The 21533-nt window shown below is 43.3% G+C and overlaps 1 protein-coding gene across 2 annotated transcripts in view; it reads left to right on the top strand.

The window, feature by feature from the left end:
- FSTL5 (follistatin like 5) overlaps positions 1-21533 on the top strand; it is a 2973258-nt gene that overhangs the window by 2402960 nt on the left and 548765 nt on the right. For both annotated transcript variants that reach the window (XM_086962384.1, XM_086962383.1), the window contains one exon: positions 11539-11657. In XM_086962384.1, the coding sequence (XP_086818510.1) occupies positions 11539-11657 (119 nt within the window). The remainder of the gene's footprint in view (positions 1-11538; positions 11658-21533) is intronic.

Raw genomic sequence — 21533 nt, 5'->3', positions numbered from 1 at the left:
TTTTGAGTTGAGTACAAGAACAAATGCAACATATGTTTGTATTAAGCTGATGTCTAGATTGACATTAATGTTTTACAAGTGCAATAGAGTCAGTGTGACACTGAGGACGAAACTACTGGTCCCATTAACAGGTCACTTATATTTAGGGTGTGAGAATGTGAATATTACATACCTAAATATGTGACATCAGTTCTCTGCTTAGTTTCTTGGTGATGTGAGGTACTTGGGAGTCATTTAGGTCAAGCACATCACAGTTTTTAACATTCGATTTCTCATATCACCTTATCATCTATATCCTTAAATATTTTTTCAGGTCATTGATTGGTATTGCTGATATATTTGCAGTTACTGAATCTATACATGCCTTCAGAACACACAGCCAATGGAGTCTTCACATAATCTGAAAAAAAGATGTTGCTAGAGCTACCTTACCTCTCCCAGTTGCGATAATTTTCCTTATGTTAAGGTAACTAGATTTTGAGAAGCAAAAACTAGAGCAGGCAGACAAAAAGTAGGACTAAACCCTTTAACCCCTTCTATGTGTGGTCTGTCCTGGTTTCTGCATGGCCTTATAAGTGTGTGTGTGTGTTTGTGTGTTTATATAGCCTTGTTAATGTGTGCATATATAGGTTTATATAACATTAGCTATTGCAGAACCTTCACTTAGCGCCCCTGCCCGTCCACCCAACTCTGACTCCCCAGTGCTGGTAGCATGAAGCTGACCTGCTTCTGTGCTCCCTGAAAGAAACAGATACATTATTCAAAATATTTCAGACTTTAGGGGTGCCTGCAGAAAGTTTAGCATTGTCTCAATTCTGCTTTACTTGAGGATTGACCTCTGTCCCAAAACCCGGGACATGTATTTAAAATTATGGGGACTGTCTGGGGAAATCTGAGATGTATGGTCACCCCACATCATGTTATGGCTGAACATGGTCAGACAGTGCTCGATGGGCTGGTCTGACAGGTTCAGTAAGTGGGCCGGTCTTGTGGCCTATTGTGCGGTCTGCTGGGTTTTTCCTCTTAATTCCATGATACTGAAACAAACATTGCCTGCAACAAGCTTAAGTCCATCCATTCTTCCATACCTTGCAAAACAATTATACATTTATACATCATGTCTTTACAAGTTCAAAACTACCCCAATTTGCAAACATGGGCCACTTTTTTTAGGGCACCAATGAGGGCAACTTTTATTATGATGCCCAGGCCTGTCTTCTGTCCTAGTCCGACACAATGAATACAGAATGCCTAATGTAACACATTTTTAATGCATGTTTCCCAGCATCTCAGCACATGCTGAGTATCTGAAGACTGAAGCTCAGGGCACAACTATTTACTACGTGGATAAAATGCTTTATTTTGTAAATGTTCCTTCATATTAGACATACGTTTTTAATAAACTAACGTATTGATCATTACATAAAGGAGAAAACGCCAGTTGTAAATATCCCATACCTCTAACTCCCAAAACGCTATTAATTCGGTGGATGTATATTTTTTGTTGTCAAAACTCCATCACGGCAATGTTCAGTCAGAAAAAAACACTCTTGCACCGTGTTGGTTTATTTCTCAATTACCTCGGCAAATTACTTGTCCTGTCTGCGTTACCAAGATCTATATGTGCGGGAGCTGTGGTTCTGAAAATTCCGGACCCTGCCATAATGGTGTACCAAGGCCTAAACACTCGTGCAGAAAATATCATCATACCACGACGAATTTGGTATCAATAGACCGGTAATGATCAGGACATTATGCCTGTGTATTTTCATCACGATACAATGATGCATGCAGGAGTTATTGGCAAATTCATTCTGAGCCCACAGGCTCTAGGTTGTGAACAAGCGTCCATTTTAGTTGTTGCCCTTTACATAGGCATATACATGAGCCAATGATTCTTAAAGGACACGTATTCCTTAGCTTGAGTTCTTCCTGACTCCCATTTGACCTGAACAGGCTGAATCTGCCTACGTGATGTTGGCCTCACCAAACCAGTCCATGCCCTCTAGTCAATCTATATTAAAGATCTGAGCAACTTGTTGTGTACATTGGCCTGAGCAAGATTAGAAGGCCGAATACAGTAGCCATGCCTGTTTATGACCCACAAGCATCCCTTATCCTACATTTCTATCTTCCACACCTGGCTCTGTTTCTCTGCTTCTGGGCTTTTACAATGGGGAGGTGACTGTTTATATGATGGGGAGGAAACCAGTCTATTGTGAGCTTCTCCGGCCTGCACAGGAAAATATGTGAAGTTTGACATATGTTCATGATGGAAGATGGGTTGGTCAGTTTGGGCAAGTAGAATGGAATTCATAATTATAGCCTGCTTTGTTATGGTACCATGGGAGCGACCTACAATGATGTGTTTCACAGCAAGAATGTGAGCCTAGGGCCAAACTTTTTGTATAAAAGGCCTGCCTGAGAAAGCTCAGGCAGGCTCCCTCTTTCAATTGTAAAACTACGGTTGGACGACGAAGCCTCATGATAATTATAATAAAGATGTCTTTTGATTTTACAGATTGGCTGTCAATTCCTGTTCTGCTTTATTATGCAAACTGCTGGATAGATCCCTGGTGGGGAGAGTGAGTCATTTGTTGCTTTTCTTCAGTTGGCTGCCCAACTCGGGGCCTTATCATGGAGTGGTTATCTGCAGGAGTGTTTTGTCAAAGGATGGAAAAACTACTGGAGGCAGGACAGAATTCTACCAAAAAGAGGTACTCTGGGCACAGGGTTTTCTGGGGGATTATCTGTCTCTGTGGCACAGTACGTTTTTTTGATTTTTCTGACTTAAAACTCTCCTAAAGATGTCACTCCTGACTAAGGAACCCATTCTTTTTTTTGCTGTAAGTATTTTTAACAGACTGTTAGTGCAGTGGGGAATTGACAGTTATAATCTGGACAAATATTTGTGTATATGCAAATTGCAATTTGTATAGGCAGTTGAAGAGATATTTTCTCCATCTGTTTTAGTTGAAGAATAAAAATGGGTCGCTCCCAGTTTTTTTTTTGGTTCTGAGTCCTTGGTTATTTATTGGTCGCAGAAATGTGACGCAGTCCTTAGTTATTTATTGGTCGCAGAAATGTGACGCTTTGGTTTGGGTACCGGTACATTTGGTTCAGTTGGTAGGCCTTTTGGTTGCTGTGGTTCAGATTATCGTTGGATAATCTTCCTCAGTATTGGTTCCTTGGTTTTATTTGAACACTGCAGTATTCAAAAACCGTGGGTCACGTACATTTGCGTGTATATCGTTGGAGATAGCCCCATGAAGTTTGAAACCCGACTAGTGAGCGCAGATGCCTGGTCGCGGTATTTTGTATTAGTATTGACTAGGTTGCAACAAAGGATTCCCGGTTGGAGGATTCGCGTCTGATACCTCCGGTTGGAACTCCAATTTATGAGCTCTCTCTAAAAGGTCTGTGAGGCTGTCCCTTTTGCAGCCTTCTGGAAATCTGTTGAAGAATTTAAAAAAAATAGGAACTAAAACGTTTTTGTTGTAAATATGGTTTACAACTAGTTTTGGCAGGTTATTTTTGAACACAGTCTGTAGGCTGTTCCTTGTTCCTGTCCTAAGTGTTGAACTATGGGTTAAAATGTGTGTTTAAATGTCTATGTTGTTTGAAGGTTTTCTTGTACATTGCGACGGCGCTATGTACAAGAACTGCGCTATGCACAAGAAATGGTTAGAGCGCGCTGTTTTGTGTGTCCTGAGTGTTTGACCCCCCTTCTGTTTTGTGTCTGGAATGAGCTCAATGTATGTATGTGTATGGGTCACCTTCAATAGATGTAAATAAGGCTCCAAAGAAAAAAAAAATGAAAAAACGAAATTGCCTGTTCTTTAGACGCACAGTGTTAGATGTTCACAGCCAAGTCTTTTCAGCTGCAGTATATCTAATCATTCAGCCAGCACCTCTCTAGTTAAACACGGGTGGTGGAATTTTGCAAACAGTCCTTTTTAAATAAATGTGGCGCAATCATCTCACGCATTCCCAGTTAGGCAGCTGCGCCTAGGCTTGTGTGTTAATATGTATCTAAATAATAGGCAAGGGATGTAGTGAGCATTTTATATGTAGAACAGTCACAAATAGCAATAATTAGGCTTCATTAGAATTTTTTTATTAATTATGAAAAATAATTATTAAAAACAAAGTGCTACAAAAATCGTTTTTTAATATTTGTGAAGCTTAACACTCATGCTATGACCCCCTAGCATTAAAATGTTTGATTTAAGTTATGTTGTACCACGAAAATGACCAAACACTTCTGTGCGCAATTTCCCTTACCCCAGGCGCAAACAAGCTCATTTCTATAAGGTATAACTTAGTATTTTCAAAAGTATGGCTCATAAATTAGGTATTAGACATTCTAGTAATACCCATTAAGCAATACAATTATAGAATATTTATTTCTTAGTATCCAGAATGCAAAAGTCGATTTTCAGACAAATAGACTGTTTTGAATGGTTTCAAGGCCCCTTTTTAAAGTGTCTCTTTAGTAAATGCATACATTTAGACATTAATATATATGTTTGCAGGTTGTGCCTTCTTATGATTCAGCGAGTCAATGTGTCATAGAAATTGTTTTAAATATAGTGAAATATTGCAGGTTATGTGGAAGTGGTTAAACCTACTGGCCTTGTCAGCTTCAGTTACCACGAGCAGGGGACTGGCAGAACCTGTATAACGTGTTTTCAGCAGTAGCGGCCGAGATGTTATCTTGTAAGGCTGTCTTGTTGACATTTGTGACCTTTTAATTAGGGCCTCGCCTGTGGAATGCAGCATGACATGGTTAAGCATGCATCAGCTGCCTCTTTGTATTTAAATCCCTGCCCATGCCACGGTCCTGACCTGAGGTCACTTGAATAGCCTGACTTGTTTAAAAGTGTCTTCTTAAAGTGTTACAAATTTGACATTAGCTGGGATGGGGTTTTTGTTTTTGAACTAAAATGAGCAGAGGATGCAAGGCACATGTACAGCAATGATGATTGCATTTTAGCCAAAGAATAAATAATAGCTCCAGCATGTTCCTACAAAACGCTTGTTGTTCTGTAAATTATGTCATCACCACATTTATCTCAAATTAGAAATACGGCAGGGCTGACACAGCATTGCATCCCGCTAATAATAATAAAAGGAACACTATTTAATTTGTAAAACTGCAGCCTCATTTGTCAGTACCCTAAAGGATTGTACAGCCCACACGTGGTTTGCATAGCTCCCAGTTGCTTTCAAAATGCTGCACACAAGCGCTTTATATGAGATGTAGTTGATTGTATATGATTTAAATCTGTAACCTTCATTCATTGCAGGCTGGCTTGTTCTCATTTACCGCATTCACATTACATCTGCGTTAAAAGCGCACATCTGAGATAATAAACAAATAGGAAAGGTATTCCTCATGCAAAATTGTAGCACCTGCACTTCATGTCTTACAAATTAAGCACTGTGTAAAATGAGGAAACATGATTTCAAAAGGGGAAATGCAAAAGTGATTTCTTTGAAAAAAAATTATCAAACATTCTGCTAAATGATCTGTAGAACTGGTATATGTGTGTCTCCATGCTAGGAACAAATTTTTTTTAGTTAAGTTTATTTGACAAAAAGAAAAACGAAGTGTTACATTAAGTTTTAGATAGGCAATGAGTAGAAGCCCTTCCCCAAAATTCTGCAACTTAAAGGCCTTAGGCCTGAGTGAGAATGCGCGTTTTTGCAAGGTACATGGAAAATAGGTTACAGGTAAGTAATGAAAAGTTTTTGTATGTCACGTTGTGTCATGTTTTGTAGTCTGATAAAAAGGGTTATAATTGATGTTGTTATGCAAAATGTGTGTGTTGTGTATCTTTTCTGCTTCTTCCTACAGATAATTCATGGATTAATTCACAAGACACGTGAGTTGGCTGGGTGAAGAGAAATGTTTTTTTTTTGCGTAACCTCTTTAAGAAAAAAATGTGTGTGTTTATGTTTCATTTGTACATTTGGTCCACTGAAACGCGTTATTTGACACAGCAACATTATAGTTGACTGCAGGGTATCAATTACCTGATGCCCTGCTGTCAAAAGAAGGGCATGTGCCATGGTATTATGCATGACCGTTTATTCATATATGCTGTTTGTTTGTCTGGGCTGTTTTTCCTTGTGCTTGATATACAGCAAGTATATCTTATGGCTTGAGATATGCATTGTTTCACAATAAATTGGATGAATATTGTATTAAGACAAATTTCACAGATATGGACCTCATACTGTGAGCAGTAAGGCAGCTGTGTTTTTCCAGTTCATGCCTAATTTGGCTGTAATGATTTTTTTTATTTAAGAAAACTAAAATGATATACTGGATTAAAGATTGCCATCCGTTGTTAGTCACTTAACTGCCTTTTTCCTTAAGGACAGGCAGCTCTGCATTTATGTATCCTTGATTGGGCCTAAGGATGGAATTATAGATCCGTGACTAAAGGTGGCCTAATTTTGATATCGCATTTTTTTATCGCATTTTTTGATTCCTGAATAAGCCTATGGATTCATTTTTTTCCCCTGAAGAGACAACTGAACATTAGTTAGAATTACTGTGTAGGGTATAGATTGTCAGCGGTAGAGTTAAAATTCTGTAACATTGGTCTTTTCATGTATCCCCGTGCTCTTGGTGCTGTGTCACATGCCTTAGGCCACCCAAGCAAACTCTTGTCCTTCCTATAGATTTTTCTTTTTGCTTTTTCCCTGACCAATGTTGCATCATGTTTAGTTATTGAAGATTTTAGTTGTGTCCTACTCCCATTTTTTTTCCCTTCTCCATCTTCCTTTCACCAGTCAGCCCATTTATTATTATGGGTGTATTGTTCATGTTCCACATACATTCCCTTTTGATTGATGAGACTAATTTTCAAGAATTTACTTTAGGCCCACTTCAAATGTCTTTTTCAGACTGACTGTCAGGATAGTGATAGCCTGGTTAAATGACCCAATACAAGTTTTCCATCTCAATAGGAGATATCTCAAGTTTACATTCTTTTTAGTACGGCATATTTTTATGTCTATTTTTAATTTTTCAGTTCTCTTCTGTTTCTGCTGTTTCAATTTTTTAATAAGATGTGTTCTAATCATGCAGATACCAGGACTCTCTAGTTCTTGTCCTTTTGTCTGCACAGTTGATATTACATAGCGCATTTGATGCACATTGTTTAAAGAAGGGACTTCTTCATGTCCTTGATAAGGTGTATTATGTCATTGCTGTATTTGAGATGCTCTAGACAAGGAGTTTAGGAACACCTAGGCTTCATCATTAAGAAGAATACGTATTTACACCATTAAATAATGTACCCCATTAGACAATGCCACTGTGTGAGGGCATCCATTTAGGTTCCCATGGTGTATCGCCACTCCTTTGCAGATTACAGGCCACTTGCTTAACTGTTTTTATATCTGACTTGAAGGAAACTAACAATTGTGTTACACTTCCTATACCACTAGGTTCTGCGGGAATCTTCCAGAGTCAAAAAGGAAGAATGTTACCCTGCAGACCGGTAATCAAAAAAAGCCTGGTCCCCATCAGTAAACATGGCAGACGACTACAGACTTCTTGGCCTTGCAATTCCTGACAGCAATCAGCAGCATGAACAGCAATCAGCAGCGTGAACAGCAATCAGCAGCGTGAACAGCAATCAGCAGCGTGGGCAGCGGTCATCAGCATGGACAGCGATCATCAGCGTGCCTCCAGTGGTACCTCCTAAGCAAGCCATTTGTTTCATCAGAAGGCGTTGTAAAAAGAAAAGAAAAAAGGAGCTGATTTTCTGTTTTGCCTCAGAAGTTCAGTGCAAAGATGCGAAGGATCCCTGCTTTTGATGGCAGGACTGTCATCCACTTTGTTCAACTTGTTCAAACTGTCATGTGCTTGAACCTCTGGCAGCGCGCGGTCCCCTGACCCCCTTGGCCTGAGTTTTTGGCCTTTTCCCACACACACCTCTTTTCCCTTTGCTCCAGCAGAAAGGCAGTGCACCTGAGAATCCAAGTTTGGAAAAGGCACTACATTCCGGTGCCCATGAGAAGAGCAGCTTGATCGTCCTCTGACACTAAATGATGAGTGTTGGAGTCTGAAAGGAGCTACTGATCTTGAGAGGTTGATTCTCAGTGGTGCTTGTTTCTGCACAAGATGTTTTGTGCCCTTGATCAATGAAGAGCACATTTCCTGAGGTGTCACAGAGAAGAGACACTGGTGCATTTGTTTTAAGACATTGAGACTTTGAATGAACTGTGGGTGTTCCAGGAGGGCACTCCTACTGAGCATGAAAAGGCCTGGATCAAGAGGCCCAACGCGAAGAAGACACTGGAAGCGGATTTGATGGATAATAGAAGCCTGCCAGGAGAGGCTTTGACGGACTCTGGGTATTCTCTGTGAGCTTGCATAGAATTGGAGTTTGGAAACTAATTTTTGCTGCTTTGCTGGCATTTGTTTTAAAGTACTATTCTGTTTAGTAAAAGCAGAATGAAGTCTCTCTGTGGAAGTATATCCCTTTTTCATCTGAGAGCATTGATCAGGAACGCCACTGTTTCACTTGAACATATAATAGATTACTGAAATGCATAGGAAGCTATATAGAATGTTATTAGATAATTCTAGGATTTGCCTTCTGTTTAGGATTGTGGAAAATTATGATTTCATTCGTAATAATGGTCACTACATCCTCCCGTGGTCTATATGTTCTCAACCTATGTCTCTTCCTACTATTACTTCTTTGCATTTGACTTTTGCTTTTCCTTTTCTCTTGCTTTTTCTGAAATTGTATTATGGTTTTTTGTTAAATTTTTGATTGGTTACCATTTGCCAGTTGCAGGGTCACGTAGGAGTACCAACGGTTCAGTTTGTGACCTGAGTAGTGGCAGTAGGCCTGCAGGACTTGCAGTGTCCCTATGACCTGCTAATAATCACAGCTGAAGTACTCTATCAAGATCGCGTGAGCGACATTAGAAAATGGAGATTGTATTGAGGAATGACGATGAAAAGCAAGAGATGAAAAACCGAAATTATAGAATGTTGTTCTCTAAGTGTGGTATAACTTTATCTATTTTAATACTTTTATGTATTCTATTAGTTATTATATTACGTCTGCACCAACTTCTCAACCTACTCTTTCTTTACTGTTTCTTCACATGATTTTCATATTTTACCTGAACATACATTGGTTAGGCCAGAGTTTACTGATAGACCCTTCTGGACAGCTTCTACATCAACACTAGAACAGCACTAATTGTTGGGTGGGTGATCTTATACCACATACTACAGATAGAGGTGTTCACTATTTGGTCCTGCCATATATGGCCTTTGTACCACTACGTGTGTAAGAAGACTTGTCCCGAGAGAGTTGCTAAGTAGTAAGATAATACTACAGCAACCCCTTGATGATCTGATAAGTATAGACCTAGATTCAGACTGACATGGGTTTAGGTTATTGCCTATATAAGGGCAAAAGGGGCGTCTGTGGTTCTGAAAATTCCGGACCCTGCCATAATGGTGTACCAAGGCCTAAACACTCGTGCAGAAAATATCATCATACCACGACGAATTTGGTATCAATAGACCGGTAATGATCAGGACATTATGCCTGTGTATTTTCATCACGATACAATGATGCATGCAGGAGTTATTGGCAAATTCATTCTGAGCCCACAGGCTCTAGGTTGTGAACAAGCGTCCATTTTAGTTGTTGCCCTTTACATAGGCATATACATGAGCCAATGATTCTTAAAGGACACGTATTCCTTAGCTTGAGTTCTTCCTGACTCCCATTTGACCTGAACAGGCTGAATCTGCCTACGTGATGTTGGCCTCACCAAACCAGTCCATGCCCTCTAGTCAATCTATATTAAAGATCTGAGCAACTTGTTGTGTACATTGGCCTGAGCAAGATTAGAAGGCCGAATACAGTAGCCATGCCTGTTTATGACCCACAAGCATCCCTTATCCTACATTTCTATCTTCCACACCTGGCTCTGTTTCTCTGCTTCTGGGCTTTTACAATGGGGAGGTGACTGTTTATATGATGGGGAGGAAACCAGTCTATTGTGAGCTTCTCCGGCCTGCACAGGAAAATATGTGAAGTTTGACATATGTTCATGATGGAAGATGGGTTGGTCAGTTTGGGCAAGTAGAATGGAATTCATAATTATAGCCTGCTTTGTTATGGTACCATGGGAGCGACCTACAATGATGTGTTTCACAGCAAGAATGTGAGCCTAGGGCCAAACTTTTTGTATAAAAGGCCTGCCTGAGAAAGCTCAGGCAGGCTCCCTCTTTCAATTGTAAAACTACGGTTGGACGACGAAGCCTCATGATAATTATAATAAAGATGTCTTTTGATTTTACAGATTGGCTGTCAATTCCTGTTCTGCTTTATTATGCAAACTGCTGGATAGATCCCTGGTGGGGAGAGTGAGTCATTTGTTGCTTTTCTTCAGAGCGTCGAAGCCTTGCAGTAGCACACTTGTTCAAACTGCATTAATGACTATCAGTCGCACTTTCTGCCGAGGTCTCGTGGTAGCTTGGAGAGTAATAATGATGGTGCGTGAGATCACACAATCAGGGAGCTAGTGCTTTGATCGGCAGTTGCTAGAAAGCAAGAATGTCCAAATTCCTCACAGCCAAATATGCTAAATTTATTAGACAACATAGGGGCATATTATCAAGGGGGTTTATCTCCGCTTTTTTGGCTTTAAAAGCCAAGAAAGCAGAGGTAAAATTATCTCCCTATTACCTAGCTGTCGCTAACACCAGTTAGCGACAGCTAGTAGGAGATAGCGACCATCTTGGGCCCCACTTTGCATGTCAGTGATATTTATCACTAATGACATGCAAAGTGGGCGTGCCAAGATGTTAGCGACTGGAAACAGTCGCTAACATCGCTATCTCCTATTACCAACTTTTGGAGATATTCGCGCTAAGCGCGAATATCTCCAAAAGCTAACACCTGCCCTGAGCAGTTCTTAGCCATGTTATCCAATGGGAGGTGCATAACATGGCTAAGAGCATTAGCTCGGTAATGCATGAATATCGCTTACTTTTCAGCGATATTCATGCATTTCGGCCGATTTTTATCGCTTAGGAGATAAACCTTGATAATAGCAGGGTTCCTAAGCGATAAAAATCGCCTCAGCTCGGCGATAAAAATATCGCCGCTTAACCAACATAGCGATAATTATCGCTAGTTGTTGGTAATATGCCCCTAGATCTTTATTTACTGGATTTCCGTGAATAACACATTTAATTCCATTGTCTCATGTTTGGGATAGTGCTAAAAAGTAAATGTACGTCGTTTATTTACAGTAAACATCACTCATTCCACTCTACAGACGGCGTTCGTTTCTGTGTAACTTTAGCAGAGATGGTAAATGTTCGTTTAATCTGCATTGTTCTGCTTAGCCTCTTTACAGAAGTTTTTTTAATTGTCAACGCATTTAATGAAATGTCATATCACAGTGTTTCAGTGCACCTTGCTTCCCAAATGACTATGCCTTAATTTATTTTTTATTTATACCTAATTCATTCTTCAGGTCTTGGCATTGGAAATATGTTCTATGTATTCTGCGACGATGGAATCAAAGTGATACAGCCGGTAGAATGTGAATTTCAGAGGCACATTAAAACTACTGAAAAGTTAATTGGATCGCAGGTGAGACTTACTTAAGACAATTTGCAGGCTATTCTGTGATTGAATTAACTTGCAGTTGTTTAGGACCACAGTCCAGTCCTGTTTTTTTGTTCACCTATTTGTGATTGTATGGCTAATGTTTGTAAGAAAATTTGAGATGATTTTAGTAATTCATAAGAATTTCGGAATGGACAAGTCCTTTGTATCATACAAGGAAATATATGCAATACAAGTAGTCTGGAAAATGATTTTCTACAGAGCCTGTCAATACAATTGTATGAAATAACCAACTATTTTACAGTATTGCATTGTGTAGCTTTTGTCTTTCTGTTTTTCATAAAAGATCTGGAGTTCTTGATCATAGACTGGTCAAGAATGATACGCGGTTTCTATTCTGGGGACCTGGAATATCATGCAAAGACAACAATTGATGGACAGTATGGTGAACAATGTCAAACACTCACCCTCAGTTAGAGATCTGGGCCATGATCTATAGAATTTTTGCTCACAATGTCATTCCAGTTTCAACTCAGCTATATGCAAATCAGTCGGCCCTGCTCTCCATCCTCCATCAATTGTTCTTTTTACATTTGTCACCGCAAGTGGGATGGTTATGCCCAGACGTGGGTCCTATGCTCGCCATCCCATTGGTTTTAAGCTATCCTGGCTGATGAGGGGCAATACCCTGAAACCGGTTTCACAGTGATGATCTTGAATATTCTTCACCCATCTGGCTCAAGCAAGATAGCAAAGTTCACATTCCATAATATAATGAATGCATGCCTGAACATCTTGAGATAGCACCTCTTAAAATCAAACCAAAAGCACTTAACCCTCTGCGCCATGCTTTTTCAGGATACTATTTGTAGAAATAAAATTGCTGAAAGTGATAGATTATAAATGAAAACAAGCATTTGCAATACAATAGGTCTCACACTTACGCTAGTTTAAGTTATTGGCATTGTAAATGACAATGCCTTTTATTTCTGTTTTAAAAAACAAAACATAAATAAAAGGCATTGTCATTTACAATGCAAATAGCTCAAACTTGCGTAATTCGAGACTCACAATCATATAAATCTTGATGGCGAACTATTGACTACTGGTTCCCGTCAATACAGCTCAGCCAATCACACATTTCGACCCTCCTAGCCTTCTATAAAGGTGCCCCCTTTTACTTGATGAAACACCTGGGGCCTTATTTATGAAGGCCTTGCGTCAGTTTTGCGCCGCCGGTGCGTCACTTTTTGTGACGCACCAGCGGTGTAAAAAATGCGCCTTGTTGCGCCATATTTAAAAAGTGACGCATCTAGACGCATCACTTTTTAAACCCCTGCGCCACATTATACCTGCATCAGGTATAATGTATGCAGAGGGGGCGTTCCCCCGCAAAAAGCCTCGTAATAGTGACGCAGTGAAATCTATGAGATTTCACTGCGTCACTTTTAGGACGCTGTTGCGTCAAAATCTTGCGCCTGCCTCACAGCAGGCGTAAGACTGACGCAAGCCCTTTCACATGGGTCTTTCCCCATGTGAAAGGACGTATTGCTGGAGTTGCGTCACTTTTGTGACACACTCCAGCAATGCATCACTTTTGTGCTTACAGATACGTCAGAAATACTGACGTATCTGTAACTCCTTGCGACATGATGCGTCATACATTAAATATGACGCATCAGGAATGTCGTAAGGAGTGCGCAGTGAAAAGTGACGCATCGCTGTTTTCAAGCAGCGATGCGTCACTTTTCATAAATGAGGCCCCTGGTGCACCTCTAAAAGTTACACAATTATGAATAAATAAAATTAATTTGTAGCGTGAACACTACAAACTGAATTCCATTACAGATACTTTTTTATCATTGCCTAACTAATCATACAAGTTATCCATCGCTGAAGGATGAAATTCTGAATCAGCTGGCTCAGGACTCCAATGTGCGATCTGCAGGGTACCACACAGATCTTTGCAGCAGGTGCATTAACCTGCAAATGTAAACATGCAACTCGCAGGCAAACCTCACTAACCACCTGAATTGTTACCAAGATTAGAACCTGCGTAGTTTACAGACATAACACATATTTTCATGATCAACAAAAAGCTATTGCGGCAGAAGCGATCGCCAGCTAGCAACATCACTCAATAAACATAAGATGTGCACTTGTAGGTTTATGCACTATACAAATAAACCACATACGGAAAATAAACAAGCAGCACGCGCTTAGTGTGCCGAACTATTCCTGCGGTTTAGAACCTGGCTCGGACCTTAAAGGACCCTCTCAAGACGTGAAAAACATAGAGGTCCCTTAATCAAAAGCAAGCATTATAGAAAAATGTGTATTTATGTCCATCTTCCATCCACCAACCCAGCCAGTAGAATTGAGCAATGGCAATTTACTAAACTGGAGACTAGGCAAGAGCATTAACTAATGACATCTAGCGTTATTGCCACGGTTTCGACTGGGGAGGCACCATAACAAGAAGCCCTACGCACTGCAGCAACTTCCTCTCTATTCGAGGTGAATGTGATACAAAGTAAACACTGTCTTGAACGCAGAAAACAAATTGCAGTTAAAAAAATGCGAAAGATTTAATATCTGCATACTCAGCCTTGTAAAAAACTACTATAAACAACCTGTTGTCTAAAAGAACCTCCAAACTAAATATCCACTTTAAGTAGAACTTGCACAAACACCCACCACACCACAACAGAATAGAATGGTTATGAACGCGAAGCATCCTTCCAAAAGAGCAGATGGGTGGGTCCTTCGAATCAAAACAAGGTAGGAGCTACGTACATCATCTAACTGTGGCATTGGACGCAGACAACAGCATCTTGCTAATGATGTTTGCCCAATACCTAACCATTTTTTGGCTTTTAATAACGCTTAACACCGCAAACTTTTGAGCATTATCTATAAACAACAAAGAGAGCACTTTAAACTGCAACACTCAATGTACAGCATAATCCCAATCAACAGGGCGACAAGACTTTGTGTGGGCCTCAGTTAGTTTACATTACAAGTCGCCGAGAGGGGAAAGGCACGATGCCTCGTTCCATCCAGTATGCAATGCAGGCCAGCCTAGAGGGACTGTGAATGCCAACGAAGGAATATAAATACGGTGGAGGCATACAATCACCCTCATAACACCCAGGCCCAAAACCCCTGACGGCGCCCTAAGGGAGACGAGTCGAGCCATAAACACGAGGAGCACCACTGCAACCCTGGCCACCGCTCTTGCACTTCCAATTTCGGCTGAAGATTTCCGTAGCCCCTCTGCCTTCTTACCTTCGTGGGTCTTGACGATCTTCTCCATCTTGCTGGACGGTATCTGTATGCTGGTTTTACACAGGGGCAATCTTCTATTGTTTCCAGTAGTGCGCAGTGGATGGTGGAACATGCGTATGTACTCAACAGCTATGGCAAAAGATTGTTAAGTTCCTGAGGGACGCAGGAGCTTCAAGGCTATGTTGTATGCATGTTCGATAGCAGGTGAACTAGACCGCCATCCACCATCTCAGTTACACTCTATCATTGTCCTAACTTAATCCTAAAATACCACCACAGTACTTACTAGTTTCTGTGAGAACCTGGTGTCCATCATGAATCCCACACATGTATAAAAAGGTAGAACTTAAGTATAAAGTGTTAGTTCATAATAGAGTGCTAAACCAATGTGCAAAGAAATGAAACAGAGGATAAATACAGATATATACAAATATATATTACCCTGGAGTTGGAAACTTGCCAAACACACGGGATGGCGGCCAAATGAATATGGCTGAGATACCCGCCACCCCCTCTCAACACAATCCCCAAAGAAGGGAAACTGGAAACGGTTCTTGAAGTTTTTGGAAGTGGGAGGGAGTGACCCTCCCGGCCGTATTTATTAAAACAAAAAATTAAAAACATTTAAACATTAATGTACAATTTCATACCACATTGCGATGTTTGGCTAACCTTAACAGATTCTCTAATACAGAGGTTCTCCTAGCCGAACTAACATCCTACAAAACATTTACTTGAAATATTGAAATTGTACATCCTAACGTTTAAGGGCCAACGGCAAGGTCGTAACCGGTGTCAAGATCCCTAACCAGACATACCCCCCCCACTTGGAGGGGCGACAGCACTGAGGCGTACTCAAGTGCAACTACTACCAATTTCCCTTGACTTGACGGGGGCACTTATCACCTCGACGCCAGTTAAAGGTCGTTCGAAGACTCGTGTGAGGTATCTAGAAGGTATCGTAGACCTCCCCCCAACCCCACACAACTTACCGCATCTGCCGTCGCAGATGTCACTGGCCCCGGGAAATTCCCCAGGAGGGGGCTGTAACCCCTCCTACACAGGAAGGGGCCTTGACCGCCTTTCCTCTTCTTTCGGCGACCCATCCTTAGAAGGGACCGCCTCCCCGTTGAGGGGCCAAAGGCCACCTCTCCCGAGCGCTCCCATCCGTGTTGGGTGACGCCCACTCATAGGGATCTTCCAATTAGTGCTCACCGATCATGACCTTACCGCCCGACCAAAAAATAAATACGACAAATGATAACTAACGAAACTACATTGGCCACTATGACCGAAAAAACCTGTTTATAAATGGACCTTACAACCGAAGTTCTTTAATCACAAACTTGTAAAATTAGACCAATCTTTATTACACATTCAATGTCAACACAACACTACAATAACCTGAAAACGAAATAGAATCATTGATCAAATTTATTAAAACAACTAGCTGTCCTCAGGGGCTGGTGGGTGGGTCAAAATTGGCTCTTCGTTCCGACTCGAGCTCACGTGCAGCGAGGGGGTGCAGCTTCAGAGCACAGGAACAAGAGGATGTCTTCTGGTCTTGCGTCCCTTTTTATCCATCTTCAGGGCGGGCGTAAACCCGCCCCTGCCTGCCCCGAGGGCGTGGCCAGCCGCGTCAGTGTCTAGGCCAGCCCACTCTAGGGCGGGAAAAAGCGCGCCCCGGCTACGCCGCTTCGGGCATACCAGCCGAGACGCGCCTCCCGCCCAAAATGGCTTCCCGGGGGGATCGAGGCACTCTGCCATACGTTCGGGGGGACCGAGTGGTCGCCCCTTTCCATATGGCTGAGATACCCGCCACCCCCTCTCAACACAATCCCCAAAGAAGGGAAACTGGAAACGGTTCTTGAAGTTTTTGGAAGTGGGAGGGAGTGACCCTCCCGGCCGTATTTATTAAAACAAAAAATTAAAAACATTTAAACATTAATGTACAATTTCATACCACATTGCGATGTTTGGCTAACCTTAACAGATTCTCTAATACAGAGGTTCTCCTAGCCGAACTAACATCCTACAAAACATTTACTTGAAATATTGAAATTGTACATCCTAACGTTTAAGGGCCAACGGCAAGGTCGTAACCGGTGTCAAGATCCCTAACCAGACATACCCCCCCCACTTGGAGGGGCGACAGCACTGAGGCGTACTCAAGTGCAACTACTACCAATTTCCCTTGACTTGACGGGGGCACTTATCACCTCGACGCCAGTTAAAGGTCGTTCGAAGACTCGTGTGAGGTATCTAGAAGGTATCGTAGACCTCCCCCCAACCCCACACAACTTACCGCATCTGCCGTCGCAGATGTCACTGGCCCCGGGAAATTCCCCAGGAGGGGGCTGTAACCCCTCCTACACAGGAAGGGGCCTTGACCGCCTTTCCTCTTCTTTCGGCGACCCATCCTTAGAAGGGACCGCCTCCCCGTTGAGGGGCCAAAGGCCACCTCTCCCGAGCGCTCCCATCCGTGTTGGGTGACGCCCACTCATAGGGATCTTCCAATTAGTGCTCACCGATCATGACCTTACCGCCACAGGCCGGATAGTTGACCGGCTATCCGGACCCCCCACACAACTCCTACCTAAAGGTCATGCTTCAACGATTTCAACCATGCTAAGAAGTCACCTAAGAGTAACTCATTCCCCACCCAAGACAAATGCACACCATCCCCCAAATACATACTGTCATCATTAATACAGCTATGAGAAATAGAATGCAATGTCCGGGAACGGAACAACCTACTCACTTTATTGTTAAGCTTTCTAACAGAATGGTTCAAAGCAGGAATAGAGATAGCCCCCCGCCACACCTTTCGTGGAATCAAATGGGACCATGCAATCGTGCACCCCGGAACTCTCCTCGCCAACCAACTTACGGTGGAAAGCATTGCCTCCAGGAGTAGTCGTCTACCGATGGTGACTAAATCATTACCCCCAACATGCACTATAACTATAGACGGCGGTGACCTTGTCCGCCCTAACAAACCCTCGAAAAATGTTTGAAACTGGTCAATACAGAGACCGCCCCTTCCGTAGAAGGACATCCTGTACCCGTATTCCCCAGCTACGTGAATCATGTCACCTGCTTTGAATACGTCTGCGGCACGCCTCACGTATGAGTGGCCCACGACCCACACCTCCTTTTTCACAGCCGGTGATGTCAGACCGCTGGCCCGGTGTAGGGTCGACTGCATAGTCCGCCCCGCCTCGTAGGCTTGCGTAACTGAAAAAGTAAACAAAAACAAGAAGCGTGAGTACATTATTACAGCTTCACAACATGTGCAACCGCACGTATCTTTTGTAACAATTGGAGGACCAACGCCCCACTCGTTTCACTTGCTCAACATTAAGACCCCTGGCTGTAGCTTCCGTAGCAGCCCCTATCCGAAAGGAATGGGTCCCAAATTCGCCCGGGTTCAAGCCCGCAGCGGCAATTGACATCGCAAGCACCCGCTGAAACTGAAATTTCGTCATTGGGGTGGCGTCAGCGTGTCTTAACAAAGTCCCCCCCCATGATGCCACCCTTCGTGCTAGGTAATCCTCTAAACACTTTACCGGACATATGGAGGACCCAGGAATCCTGTGTATGATGACGCAGTCACCCATCCCATCTTGATCAGTCTTGGATTTTACAAAGGAGACAGTCATTGTTTCTCCCCTGATCTGAACGTGTTCCTGGCACAAACCCCCTGCCATATCCAGTTTGTTCCTTGCCACTAGTTCGCTTACCCGCATTGCTCCGTGAAATGCTAGCGTGAAAGCGGCTCGGAACAGCACCGCCTCAAACTGAGATGAACATGTGGCCGGGAGTGTGGCCAACAACTGGGACAATCTATCCAAACCTATCGGGCGCCTTTCATCTACTCTGCGACCCTCAAGGCGTTGCCACCCACGCAGCGCTTTCTGTACAACGAAAGACGCTGTTGGGTCCTGGATAGCGTGTGCTCTGGCAACAAAGGAAATGGCAGCACGATGCCTCTGGGCCGTAGCCACCGATTTCCCAGCCTTACGTAAGGACATCAGGAAATTCACTACCCATTCCTCGTGACCCCAAAGTCGCTCTCTATCATTCCCCAAGAAGGCTAAATAGGCCCGAAACGCCCCTTCGTATGCCTTCCTCGTCCTTGGTGCTAGACTCTCTCCCACGAGGTGACGAAGTTCAGGGCACCGAGAGACCAGAGAGCTTCGGGAAAGGGTGCCGGCTCTGGGTCCGCTGAGGGGAGGAAACCCGAAAAAGCCTGCATTTGAAAACGAGACAGTGCGTCAGCCGCCTGATTCATCACCCCCGGAACATGTTTTGCTCTGAATAGCACGTTCAATTGCATACATAGTAAAACAATTTCCTTAAGCAGTCTCAAAATCAGTTTACAACGTGCTGCCTGACTATTGATGCAATCGACCACGGTCATATTGTCAGACCAAAATATGACAGAGTGATCTTTGAACCCATCGGGCCATGTTCTCAAGGCCACCAAGATGGGAAACAGTTCCAGGAAAGCAATATTACTCGTCAGACCATTCTCATGCCACCATGTCGGCCATCTTTGTGCCGACCATTTTGTGCCGAAAATGGCGCCAAAACCTATGCTTCCTGCTGAATCTGTCCACAGCCCCAGCTCTTCAGAAGACACGGCTGGTTCATTCCAGACGATTCTACCATTGAAGTCCGCCAGAAATGCTAACCAGATACGCATGTCCTGGCGGATCTCGGCCGATAGTCTCGTGCGATGATGGCACTCTTTGAGGCCGACCATCGCTTGGGCAATTGAACGGGAAAAGGGGCGGGCCATTGGTATTACCCTCAGGGCAAAATTCAACTGTCCCACCAACTGCTGTAATTGTTGCAGCGTAACTTTTGAAGCATTTATACACACTTGCAGCGCAGCCCTGAACTTCAACACTTTCTCAGCTGGCAAACGGAAACACCCTTCAATGGAGTCCAACTCGATCCCCAGAAACTCGAGGCAAGTCGTAGGACCCACTGTTTTACCCGGCGCCAATGGCACACCGAACTGTTTCATTAACACACAAAATTCGGCCAAGGCCCGGCCACATTCAAGATCCCCGGCTGCCCCAAGAAACAGAAAATCATCAAGGTAGTGCATTACATCTTGGAAACCTGTTTTCTTTGTGAAGACCCATTGTAGAAAACTACTGAATTTCTCGAAATAAGCACAGGATATAGAGCACCCCATTGGCATACACCTATCCATGTAATAACAACCCTGAAACATGAATCCTAGGAGACGCTGGTCGCCTGGGTGTACCGGGAGCAGTCGAAACGCTGACTCGATATCTGACTTCGCCATCAGCGCCCCGGGCCCCAGGCGATTTAAAATGGCTACGGCCTCATCGAAGGATGCGTACCGCACCGAACACACTTCCGGATCAATTGCATCATTTACGGAAAGACCTCGTGGAGCTGATAAGTTATGAATCAGTCGGAACTCACCGGGGTCTTTCTTGGGGACTACCCCTAAGGGAGAACAAACAAAATTCTGGACCGGGGGTAAACTAAACGGGCCGGCGACCCGACCTCGAGTCACCTCTTTCCGGATCTTATCCTGTACTACGGTCGTATGCTGCAGGACGGAAAGTTGATTTTTACACTTTTCCATACCCTGAAAGTCCCCTACCGGGATGCGGAAACCATACGAAAAACCGTTCCGCAGCACCCCAGCAGAAGTACGATCCGGGTATTCACTGAGCCAGGGAATCATCGCCAGGGTATCAATTGGGGTAGGTAGAGGCGCCCCTCGGACTATATTAGACCTGTTTGGCACCTCCTCTCCCCCCGTTATCACCCGTTTTGGCTCTGCACAAGGACTCAGGATGGGACGACCCACAACCACTACATTCATGTTTGAATTTACACGATCCCTGGGGTCTAGTACATTTACCTCTGTTGTAATTAAAGCAGAAACCCTTTTTCCCGGTATTGCCGGCAGGTTTCGAGTAATCGTCGGCACCCGTACCTGATCGAAAGGGCGTCCCCGCATATTGCCGGGAGGATTCGCCAACATTACTTCCCACCAACGGCATTTTCAACATTCCTGACTCCTTCATTTTATCCCAAGTCAAGGAATCATAACAATCCCAGGTTAAACTGTTATTATGCTCCTTTTCCTTTCTGAACAGATTATCGTAACAAAACCAATGATTACCCTGGTGCGATGTCGAGTACCCCATGATTCGTGATTGATAGATTGGGAACTCGGAAAGCAACTCAGGTCTACGTTCCCCCAAGATTGATGTAAAGATTCCCCAAGCATTGCCCCAATTGGCGATATTCTCATTCACTTTAAAGGCGGCCATTTTTGCACGCCAAACACTCGGATGCATGAGATCCTTCTGACTCTTCACATGCTCTACTTCATAATGATCAACAAGCAGTGAGAAAATGTTCACATACTCCCCCGCCCAAATCTTTTCCTTAATTGCCAAAGGAACATGTTGCCCCAACTTTTCTCTCCGAGAGGGTGTTGACTCATCCCTCGCGATCGGCAATGGCCGCTTACCTGCACCTGACGCTGCCTCTGCGGTCGCAATCGTCCCTGGTGTCTTGTCCCCTACTGCAGCCGGCACGGGCACCTTGGCT

The sequence above is a fragment of the Lissotriton vulgaris genome, chromosome 3_1 (assembly GCF_964263255.1).
Source record: "Lissotriton vulgaris chromosome 3_1, aLisVul1.2, whole genome shotgun sequence".
Classification (NCBI taxonomy): Eukaryota; Metazoa; Chordata; class Amphibia; order Caudata; family Salamandridae; genus Lissotriton; species Lissotriton vulgaris.
Note: the sequence above shows the minus strand (reverse complement) of the source record. Positions and strands in the feature narration are given on the sequence as shown.